The following is a 12,298-nucleotide window of genomic DNA, read 5'->3' as shown; positions in this document are numbered from 1 at the left end:
TCGTTTTCATTTTGTGCACATTTCGCCCACTTCTCCCTCTGTGAGCAACAGAATATATCTCATTTTCTCAGTTTCTCTATTTAACAAAAGTTTTGCTCCTGTTTTTTTGGACACGTTTATACTCTTCTATGTTTTTTTTCCTGCTGTCATTTTGTGCACTCATTTGCCAGAAAACTCTCTAATAATCAATATGCATAAATTGGGCAGAGATTCATCATTTTTGAACTTTTCAGTCTTTTGCAAGTCTTTTGGAGCCAGTGATCCTGTGGCTGCTCAGAGATATGAGTGACACTCCTGTAAAAATAGAGCCTGACAGGAAGCTGCTGATCTAAAAACCTTGGGAAGGATTTGACTTTTCAGCTGAGAATGCCTCCAGACCTGATAAGAGGACAGAGACAGGATCTCTCAGCACTCACGCTCTCCAATGTGGAAATTTAAAGCTGCCAGAGAATCAGGACTGATAACTGCTGCATGTACAGGGGAATTCAGCTGTCAGTTTAGTTAACAGGAAGCCATGCAAATATAGATTTGTCTCCCAGTAAAGAACTCTGTGTCTGCAGTGTGACTCATAGATGGGGGAGGAGATGCATTCAGGTGTACAGCACAGTATCATGAATAACATAACAACTAATGTGAGTGTGCTCCATGTATAAAATGTCCAGTAACTTCACCTAACACATGAACACAACCTGAATGCAACCATGGCATTAAAACAGAAACATGATACAGATGTTGAGCATCCTTTCAAAAACAGTCTACAATGGTATAAAATAAACTCTAAAATACATCGTCAGCACGAGTGTTGAACCCGTCTAATTGATTCAACACAATACTTTGTTTCCTCTGTGGCACAGAGGATAAACAGGGTAGCTGCTGCCACACTGTGGCTCATTAACCTCAGCACATCCTGTCACTCCTCTCACTGCCACCTCTTTCCTCCAAAACCCCAACACACACACACACAAGACACACAGACAAAACCAACTTCAATAAAACAACACCACATACATTACAAAATATATTTTTATATATAATATGATAACAAAGCACTTTTTCATGGCACTTTGTGATCACCGTGACGCCTCAGCAGAGGGACAAATGTGACATTGAGCAAGTTCGACAAAGCAAACATTCATAATGAAAGTTGTACAAAGAAACAAGTTACACGATGCGGTGCGTGAACATATACAGCTTCTGTACAGTCTAGACAACAACATCCATCGCTAAAGGAGACACAACAATGTTTGGGGTGCTGCGTGTGTCCCTGTGTGTGAATTTTAAAAGGCAAATTGCTTGCCTAGTAATCAAAACCAAAGAAAAAGATAATGTCTTTGTAATGTAGCCTGGTGCAACAGTGGGACGATCCTCCTGCACAGTTACATGTACAGTACTTTGAATGTAATGTAATGTAAGTTTCACTGGCCCTGAATTGAATGTACAGACAGACACAAAGTGGGCGAGTGCCCTCATGACATTGGCTTTATTCTATCTAACAGCAGTACAGATGTGAACAGATGGGGTCATTTAGCTACAATCTGACTGTGGAAATGAAGTCCACTTCTCAAACACACCAAATTATCAAAGAATGATGATGAAGACTGTAAGGCCAAAAAGGATTAAGTTCCCAGCCTTGCATAACTGGGATGAAAACAAACTAAGAGCTGCATGGCTAAATGCTATATCCACAGAAACAGTCATATTGATTGTTCGCACAAAACTACCATTTATCAGTAGCCAGGCCTGCAAACTCCAGTGAGATGTAAGAAAGGGACAGTTCAGGGCCAAACTTTGCTTTTCGACTTGCCGCCTTTGATGTGTCGCGTGCTGCCACTGGGCCATGAACGTGTTACTGAGACTCAGACATACAGACTCATTTCAACGTACAGCAACCAAAGCAATTTCGCTGCCTGCCTTAATTAAAGAGAAGCCACATACTTTCTTCAAATTACAATGTTGCACATACTGGCTGTAGCTATATGTTACTATGACGTTGTAAAAATGTCCACCACATGGTTGTCATGGCCACACAACCATCGGAATAGACTAATCTGTAGCACAGATTTAGATTACTGCGCACTGTAACAGCTAGTAGCCCACAACAGTACGATTTGACTCTTTCGATTTACCTGCGAAATTTCAAGTGTGTTGATTCTGTTACTAGAAATGCGCCATATTGCCTGCTATTGCTTACGCCTGTCTTTATGTATAATCTGAGAGCATGGCGAGACAAGAATATTTTAAAGCGTCTGCCATTGCTAGTGTGTGCAGAGTCAGGGGTTGAATCAAGTGCTGCATGAGAGTTTCACAAAACTACTGTTGCCATCCACAGACGACCTGAAAATGTCGTTAGGGAGCGAACTCTCTCGCTTCTCTCTCTGACGAGATATGCAAGACCCAGAGGTCTATTATTTATGTTGAACAAAAGTATTAAAAGCACAACACTGGCTGCCCAACTTCTTATTTTGTGTCTATCGCATGAAACATTAACAAGTATGGTGAGCACCAGAAAGCAACTTTTATTTCTCTGCAGCGGCAGCAAACACAACACATGTGCTATATTCAGAGTTTAACAAGATATCTAGGGCTGACATATAGAAACATTAACTGTGAAAAGCAAGGCTACGTCCAGAGAGCCTCTCATAGCGGAGCCGTGAGCCCCGACTACGGCACAGATTCTCACGCAGGGTCGTAAATGTGCTTCTAGTGACTGTCACAGCCCCAGAGGACTCCCTGTCATTCCAGTCTGACCACGGCTTCTCGTGCTGGTTAGCCCTGACTGCCTGCTCGATGTCACTGTCTGTGCCACACTGAGTGGCGGTCATTCAGTGCTCCATGTTTGCAGCTATGCGGAGTACATTGATTAATATGTGTTTGTCCCTGCAGATGGATATAGCATTTCAGATTGTAACTCCTGACTTGTATTTTGTTACAACTGTCACAACAAAGACCACAAACATTTCTACGCATGACATAAAAGAGATTTAAATTCACATTTTGGATAAGGGATGGCAGGCCAATCCATATTCACTTCCATTCAGATAAAAGCTCAGTGGAGAAGACGAGGACGTCCACTTCTCAGGCTTGGTGCTGGGATTGGCTTTTTTTTGTAAGGGAGCAGACTTTTGTTTTTTTAACCTCCCTCCCTTCCTCTCTCTTACTCTCTCTTTCTGTGTGTGTCCCTCTGCCTGGTGATCAGCTACATCAGTCCACAGCAGCCAGACTTCTGCTTCTGAGACTCAATGTAGTCGTGTATCTGGAACTTGGGCTCATTGGGCTGCTGTGTCGCTCTGTGCTTCAGCTCCCTGATGGAGAGAGAGATACAGGAAGTTAGATACAGAGGCGGTGGATGTGTGGGATGCAGCACAGACAGGGTGAGCAAATCAAGAAAATGAGAAAGGAACAGAAATAAAAGGAGCAAGAACAAGTGAGGGAGAGAAACATCTCTCTGTACTGACATTTAATCAAAATGCCTCTGGCATGAATCATTCAATCTAACTCGCACTTAAAATACCCATCGCATGAAAATCAAATACATTATTTTCCTCACCAGCTCTGGGAACATGCTGTACAAATATTGTCATTTTTAGACTAAATTACAAATCTTTTCTTATTTCCTGCCATTCAGTGAGAAAGGTGTGTACACAAGGCAGTCAGTCAAAAACATAAATTACACAGTTAATGTTTAGGATCCACAGGGAGCCTCAAACACACACAATCCAATTACACCAAGTCAACAGGAACAAACAACAAATTAGATAAAAACCATTAGAGTGTATTAGTTGCATTAATCAGAGCGAGGCATGCAAGCATTAATACCAAGTCAAAGAAAAGTATAAAAATAGTCCAAGTCTACCGGATGTCAGCTGTATGCATGAAGCACATTAAAATACAAGCCCTGGAAGCGTGGAAGTGTTTTTTACTGCAAAAGCATGACCAAAACTATACTGAAAATAGATTTTGGTTTGGTTTGTCTTGGCATTTCTAGTATAAGCAGAGAAAGGTGGATTTCACAAGTACAGTTTGTACATTAATTTTCTCAGTGCAGGGGACTATTTAAAAGATGTAGCTTTTGATGCATGAAACATTTGCTCTGAATGACTCTGGAAATGAGAAAAGAACAAATATCCCCTCTGTATATACCTGAGTGTCCATGTTTTCTCTCTCTCTCTTTGGCTGTTAATGTTCTTTATTCTCTGTTGTTTTCTCTCATTTAGGTGTGTGGTGGGATTGCAGACAAAGGTCTACTCTACTTTCTACTTGTGTGACCAAAACATGAACAAAACTGCTTTGAGGCCTCAATTTAAAATATCAAAGTATCTCTTAATTGGACTTAAGGACCGTTTCCAGTGGTGTGGCTACACGGGTGTCCACACACTTTTGTTGGTGCATGAGAAAATACTGTTTTTTTTTTTTTAAATTAATCATACACCTCTCGAACATCACTATTTGATGACTTGAGGGCAGCACAACAAGCTATAAACATAAAATTGACATATTATCACCCCATTACTGTGACTTGTTACAAACAGCTGCCTATTTAAGCATCCAGGACTGACATGAGCAACGTTATCACTCATTTGGATTTGTTTTTTTCTGGACAACTGTTGAATATATGTTCAGTATTCACTTTCTTTTAGCTCTGTTTAGCTCCTGAGTGAAACATCTCTCTTTTCAGCTGTGAAATGCTAACTTTGATCGTCTGCTGTGCTCAGCAGGTAATATACAGAGGATTCATCTAAGTCTTTTCAGTCAACAACTGCCTGCTGATGCTGAAAAACAATGCAGATTAGAGTGGTGAGAGGGAACCAGAAGAAGAACAAAACTAAAACAAAGAGAGAAGCTCTGGCAAGAAGCTGAAGAAAGCTCAAGAGTCAGGTGATGATTCTCTGAACTGCTCCTTTTACATTACACAAAGTCATTTTGTTCACCGCTAATTCAAAAATATCTGTTAGTGAAGCTTGAAGACTTACTTTGCTATAGCGAGAAAGGCCAGCTCCACATTGACTCCTGTCTTTGCACTGGTCTCCATAAAGGGAACACCATATTCCTAAAATGGAAACACATTAGAAGAGCAATTGGACTGTCTGATGTTGAGAATATTGACCACACGGAGCTGTCACACTTTACCTTCGCCAGCTTCTCGCCGTCCTCCGTCTTCACAACCCTCTCTGCAGTCATGTCTGACTGTAAGACAGCAGCAGTGAAGAGAAAACAAGTCATCATAGCAGAGATGAAGGGTCAGAGATTCACCATGCCTTTAGCCACAGTGATGCACTGTCATGTCAGTCCGCACACACCCTTAATCTGGCAGCCCTGCAGCCAGCTGCTGAGCCAGAGCTCCTTCAGACTGATGAGATGTCAGAAACCTCACCTCGAGCACAAGAGCAGCACTCCCACAAACTAATGCCGCCAGTCTTGCTGCTCTCACAGCAAATGATCTGAGCTGCTGCTGTGTGACATCTATGACCCTGGAGAAGGTTGAATCTTCTCTGTGCCACCAGAGGGAGCTTACAGATGTATTAGCACTGACTGCTGGTTGTAATGAGACATGGAAATTTCTGTTTTCATAACCAGCAGCTTTGTGGAGGAAGCTGTTTCATGCAAGGGAAGCATGAAGCAAGTGATAAGTAAGTTTTGTGGCATGTTTTGACTGTATTCTACCCAGTCAGATCAGATAACACGGGGAGATGGGCATGAAATGAATGAGTTGATGTGGACCTCTGTAATGGGACAAACTTCATTTTCACCACAAGGGAATTCTTTTCAAGTCCAGATAACAAGAGAACATGAACCAACAAAGACACACAAGCGCAGTTCAAAACTGTGTTTCACTTGTGTTGCACTACGGGCGCATTTCCTGGGATTTAAGCATTCACATGTCTGTCTGAGTGTGATAAGAGTGTCTTAAAATTGTGCTAAGGGACCAGTTATCCTCCTGATCTTTTTATGTAACAAAAAAAGGAAATTTTGCTCACCTTGTTGCCGAGCAACATGATGACCACATCCTTCTGGGCATAGTCGTGTATTTCAGTCAGCCAGGCCTTTAAAAGTACAAAAGACATACAGATACTGGAGACTGCATTTTCTCTTTCCTCCTGAGCTGTATGTGAGCTGTGATACTCCAATCAATCACGGTGAGACTGAGTCACTCTTATCCTTGAACACATTTATTGCTTTTCATTACTGAAACTGGGAACTGTGTAGTGAAGCAAACGATAACATCATGTCATTTCCAAAGAGGGCTGTGAGAAAATGTTAGAGGGCCTCATAGTACTTTGCATGTAAATAGACAAAGTGAAGCGTTCAGCTTGAGAGGGTTTACGGAGAGAAGAGAGAGCAAGGAGGAAGAGAAAGACAAGGTGGGAGGGAAAAGTAATTTGAGACAGTCTTACCCTGATATTGTCAAATGATGGCTTGCTGGTGATATCATATAGCAGAAGTAACGCTATAGAATGAAACAGATGGACAGTTTGGTTGCACCTTTATTGTTATCTGCACATAGTCTAGTCTTATGTAACACACACATCAACGCCTACACACACTTCCTATTCACACGGATAAAAAGTACAGATCTCAGCCAGGTTGCTCCCTTTCCTACACTACCCCCTTCCCACACACACACACACACACACACACACACACACACAGCATGAGGAAGTAAAATATAAAAAGCAAAGGTTACCCTGGGCATCTCTGTAGTAGGCGTGTGTTACGCTGCGGAATCTCTCTTGGCCAGCTGTATCCCAGATCTGCAGATCAAACCACATAATTACACAGCAGCTAATGTGGGAAAACTGAACCTCCTGAACAATCATCGCAGCAAATCCTCCACAGCCAACAACTAAAGCAGAAATACAAGAAAAATATCATTATACTGACAAAATGAAGAAACTACTTAATGCTTGCTTCTGACATAAATTTGCCAAAGCTAGCTGCAAAAGCTAAATTTACTTTTGTAACATGTAGTTTAAGTTTAAGCTCAATTTGGCCATAGAGAATAAACACAGTTAAATTAGACATGCTAAAAGGGGTGACTGCACATTATTCCAAAACCCCAACAGAATGTCAAATGTTCCATTTGAGCGAAAACCCATTTTTTCACCATTCTGTTATTCCGAAAAGAAAAACTCACTGGTCCAAAGGCCCGTTGTTCAAAAAATACACACTCTCCCGGGCGCTTTGGCCCTTAATATCTTAGACTTGGATCGATTAATTGCAATGGACAAGTGCAGGGACAGTGGGCATTTTCAGAGCAATGAGCCGTAGGAGTGATGGCATGGCACCACTAAAATCTTTTCCCTAGCCTAGGAGAAATCAAGCACAACCACTGACTAAAGCAAAGTCTACCATTATACTGCCTTACAAAACCACTGACTTGTTTTTTGGTTAAAAATAAAATTTCTTGCAGCAATCTTTTTTTTCTTTTTACCTTTTAGCTGTTGTGTGTGACTGAAATATGTTTTTTCCTAGCTAACATCATACTAAAAGGAGAGTAACAGTAACGGCTATCTCCGTTTTTGACTCCAGTGTCGTTCACAGTTGGGTTATTTTAATCACATATTTAATATGCTGTAAGTATTCAGTTATACATTAATAAACTGTAATATATGTAGGTAATTGTTAATAGCGGATGGAAAGCTGAAAAAATACATTTTGTTTGCTGTTACTGTGTTTTTCTCAGATTGCTTCAAGTTTTTCTAAAAGCTTTGCTCAATGATTTCTTTTCATTGTAAAATAAGTGGATTAAAATGACAACATCACTTCCTCTCGGTCTGTTACATTGTTTAACCAGTCAGCCTGAAAGCTAAAAAAAATGCTAAGAATTTACTTGCGTTAGTAGAGGAATCTAATTTGGCACCTCCCACTCAGTGTTGTTGAACAGGTTATAATTGTGTATGGGTCTGTGGCTGAGAAGAGCAGCTTCCTGCTGACACATAGCCCTCCAGAGTCCCATATACTACATGAATAACAGACACTTTGATCAGACTGAAAACGCATACAGTGACAGCCGTGTGAGCGTAAGGCATATTTCGATCAAATATTATTTACTTTGCTACTGATACTTTTTCACATTATTTTAGTGTCTAATCTAACAGATGAGATCTGCTTGTTGCTGCCAAAAGGATGAGATGATCTGTCATTTAATGTCTGTCTTAACAAAGGTTTAGGGAAAAGTTGCATGTTCTCACCTGGAGTTTGACTTTCAGGTTGTCGACATCCACCACTTTGTTCTGCAGAAAGGAGAGAAGCTGTGAGAAGCTGACAATCCACCATATGCTTCAGAGAGTGGAGTGCTGAATGACGAACACCACGGCAGACTATAAAAGCTCAGAGACTCGGCATGTGGCAAAAGAAACAAGACAACTAAAAGTGGCTTTGAATGCTGGCAGAGAAAGTAATTTGCAACTCCCACACAACAAGGTCCTGGGATTAGACTTAATTACACAACAGCGAGAACGACGACTGGCAGCATAACAACTGACTCCCCCGTTAATTTCCTGCAGCCCCGTAGGGGTGCCCTCTGATTTCCTATTGAGAAAAGATTGGCTTAAAATAGTTCAGCTAAAACAGACCAAATATTGTGACTGATGATTGTGCTGAAAGGGGAAAACTAGCAAAAACATCCTGAGGGAATTTAGAGTGAAGAGGAAATAAAGGTTAAGGTTTAAAATGCATGCTTCAACATGCAATGACAAAAACAGGTTCACCCATGCGGGTACTTTGGGAGCTTTTTGTTTTTTTGTTTTTTGTTTTTTGTTTTTTGTTACCATGACCTGCTACAGGAGCAAACCAGGTCACAATGGTAAAACAACTTTGCACAGCAAAAACCGCCAAGGAGAGAGAGAGAGGCTGAAACGAAGGAAGTTCGATGTTTGCAGCACTTCCTCAGTCACTTCATAACTTCGTATCAGTGACAAATCATCATAAACAGCCCCTGCCTTTCCTGTGAATGCACAATAGCACAAACATGCACTAAAAGAAAGAGCTACCACAGTGACAAAAGAAACCTCTGCGAGGTGTGCAAAGCCGCCATTGGCAGCTAAAACTGCCACCTGCTGAATCCTCTGCCTTGGCAGAATGGACATGGTTCAACCCCTGCATTAGTTGCCATGGGTTTCCATTTTTCCCCCAATTATGACGTGAGAGGAGCCTGCATGCTGAGTAACTGCTACAAGGAAACATGCCGAAAATAGACCGGCCATGTTCCAAGCTGCCACAACAGCCTGCCTGCCTATCCATGCATAGAGGACAAACTCAGCATATTGACTCAACTGTTTCACTCAGATGACTCTGTCTCTAAGCAGCTTTGCCCCTTTTTTTATAAACACAAGCAGGAAAACAATAGATAATTGTCGACATTAACAGCCAGTCATCTGAATGAATAGCGTGACGCTGAATACGTCAAGTGTAAACCGGGGTCTGTCGGCTTTTTAATGCATTTTATGAATGGATACTGGTTGGAGTCCTTGAATGGGGACAAGATTAAAATGATCATGCTTGTGAATAACCAACATCCCTATAGCTCTCTATGTCAGACATCCATTATGCTCTCTAATGTCTACACTGCCATCCAAAGAAGACAATACATCACTCTGGCTAATGCAACACAGTTTCCTCCTAAAATCACCCCTACTTGACTTGCCATTAGTGTGAGTGTTTCGCCTTGACTGGAGGCAGATGGGAGGCTGGGGGCGGGGGGCACAGACCACTCGCAGCAGCCTATTTTTGTGTTCATCCAGCAGAGAAAGATATACAGTAGATACCTGCTCCACATTCAGCAACAGTCAGTGTGTGTGTGTGTGTGTGTGTGTGTGTGCATGAGGTGTATGTGACAAGCTAGGAGCTCGTCTGTCAGCAGCATGACTCCTCCTGGACCGAGCTGAGCTGCAGCCAATCTTTGCAGGAGACAGGGACGTGGGCAGGCATCTGCCAAGACATTTATGAAGCCATTCACAGCGCCTCACAGCACAAGTGGTCTGTGAACCTGACTGATTGGTGAGAGGATTTGTACATTTGGTGCCATCATCGCAGACTGATGAAGTGTTCTGTGTGGAAATAAGGTGATAATTGGACCGACGACACTCTGAAAAGTGGATCACTTGCTGGTTTGCAAATATCATTAGGTTGTTTTTCAGATGATGTTTAAATGTTTCCTGATAAGAGTAACAACAATATAACACAAATGACAAACTATTGATAGCTCACACATAAATATTAAGAATATATCAATCATTCTGTGATTCTAGGGCTGTTTGACAGCAACTCTCTCACCCTAAAGTCTATTCCAACGGTGGCTATAAAGTTGCCTCCCAGAAATGCCCCATCCTTAAAGCGCACCAAGACGCACGTCTTCCCCACAGATGAGTCTCCCAGCAGCATCACCTAGAGCAAAACCCACCAATCAGAGAAGAGGACAACAGGTTACTGACAGCCTGTACATGATGGCAGGATAAGAATTACAAGCTGAGGGACGTGTTGCATAAATTATATCGCAACTGAGTGAATATTTCACAACTGGGATCGTGATATTTGAGTCAGATGATGATGTTGTGCAATGTCATATTCAGTTAATGTGTCAACATTATATGGCAAACAAGCCTACAAACAAGACAGTGTTGTGATTCACTGTTGACTGAGCTGCCACCAACATGTGACGCTCTGCCAATACTGAAGAAGGGAATTCAAGATGTTGGAGCCAACTGTGTCATTTTGCTCTCATCATTTTCTCATCTAATCAATATAATTACAACAACAGGATGTGCAATTATACAACCCATCCAGCAGCATGTGACGCAAACCTGACTTGTTATTCACACATTGAGTCATAGCAGCAAAACATACACTGTACAAGACAGTAATGCAGTTAAGCTTGAAATTAACTTCTCCTTTTGTTTGCGGGTCTTTGTAAAACAATCACAGGTGTATCTGTACAGCTTTATGTCCTATATTTCGGAGTACGGAGCAACAAGTAGCCTACACCCTCAGCAAATATTAGCATATCAGTAGAGGTGGACAAGAGATTCACCAGCTCAGAGGGACTTCATGGCAATCCGAATGAAAGCATCTGACTGCTGACTTGCCTGCTCTGTCATCTGTGTACAAACAGTGAGCATGGCCTGTTTAACGAGGAGAATGCGTGGAGCCAGACTAGTCAGCCGAGTTAATGGTTTTCACTCAGATTATGCACATTCTCCAGATGTGGAGAGCCAGCGTTCATTTTGTTGCAGCTGCAGGTACACCCAGTTGTTTCTGTGTCAAACAAACCTACAATAAAATACAGACACCTGTTCCTCCAGCAGAACCGCTAAAGAGAAAAGAAAAAGCCAACACACATGACAAGAAGGAAATACACACCTTGAATGCAATATCATAATACTCGTTAATAGACGCGCATCTCTCCAACACATATTTGGACGTTCCGTTTTTAGTCTGCTTGTCCGTCAACGATGTCTTTCTTGTAGACATCGCAATGCCAAGAAGAAGAGTGCAGGCTAAGAGAGCCGAACCACAGTTATCTCCGAGATGTGTCCAAGAAAGACGCGCACGGTGTCTTGTGAGATCTCCGCCGCTCAGTCCCGCTCTCCGCCAGACTCCAGCCCTTCTGCTCGCATTACTGCGTGTGGCCACAAAATGATCACCGAGAGCGCTTCTCGAGGAAAATCACACCTTGAGATCACGCTGTCAGAAGACGGAAGCGATGATGAAAACTTGAAAAACAATCAGCAGTGGCGGCGGCGGCGGCGGCAGCGGCGGTGCTTCGGCGTCTACGCGGACCAGTCAAAAAAGCGGTGCTGACAAACAGGCGGAAACATTTCTCTGAATCTGCAGAGCGGAGCTGTGCATCCTGGCGTGGGCAGATGATTAACTGAGTGTGCAGGGGACATCGGCAGCTCAAACAACACCGTACTTCCTCACGAGTGAAACATCGGCCCCCCTCTCAGGCTCACAGTGACCCCCTTCTCAAAAACACGGCTGCGGGGGTCGCTTTGCGCTGCTGGCTGACTCACCCGCCACAGGTGGTGCTCGATCATTGAGAGGGTCAGAGCAAAGAGTCACACACCCGCAGAAGAGCAGAGAGGCTCAGTCTGTGACCTGTTAGCTTAAACACACACTTCATGTATGAGATAAATTTCCCCCCTGACGATACATAAACTGTTCCTTAAATTGCGCGTAAAGGGGCACAGAAACCTTGTCCAGAAACATGTTTCCTTTAAGAAAAGGCTATCGCAGGAATATCTTGAGAAGACCATCTCATATCATCATAAAGAAGGTAGTGCCTAATCCTTTTTCTATTTTT

The 12,298-nt window shown here is 42.5% G+C and overlaps 1 protein-coding gene across 2 annotated transcripts; it reads right to left on the bottom strand.

Annotated features, from left to right (window-relative positions):
• Positions 1–1,005: 1,005 nt before the first annotated feature.
• On the bottom strand, positions 1,006–12,039 carry zgc:112183 (uncharacterized protein LOC550410 homolog). 2 transcript variants are annotated; one of them, XM_046414297.1, is made up of 9 exons: positions 11,356–12,025; positions 10,273–10,383; positions 8,190–8,231; positions 6,683–6,749; positions 6,393–6,445; positions 5,976–6,041; positions 5,128–5,184; positions 4,971–5,047; positions 1,006–3,302 (listed from the first exon to the last, which is right to left on the bottom strand). In XM_046414297.1, the coding sequence occupies exons 1-9, from the start codon at positions 11,464–11,466 to the stop codon at positions 3,197–3,199; spliced, it is 690 nt and encodes a 229-aa protein (XP_046270253.1). In that variant the 5' UTR covers positions 11,467–12,025; the 3' UTR covers positions 1,006–3,196. The 2 variants fall into 2 exon arrangements, with proteins under 2 accessions (XP_046270253.1, XP_046270254.1); XM_046414298.1 differs by lacking the exon at positions 10,273–10,383 and having other exon boundaries at positions 11,356–12,039.
• Between the last annotated feature and the right edge of the window lie 259 nt (positions 12,040–12,298).

The sequence above is a fragment of the Scatophagus argus genome, chromosome 16 (assembly GCF_020382885.2).
Source record: "Scatophagus argus isolate fScaArg1 chromosome 16, fScaArg1.pri, whole genome shotgun sequence".
Taxonomy (NCBI): domain Eukaryota; kingdom Metazoa; phylum Chordata; class Actinopteri; family Scatophagidae; genus Scatophagus; species Scatophagus argus.
This window is presented reverse-complemented; position numbering and strand designations above follow the sequence as displayed.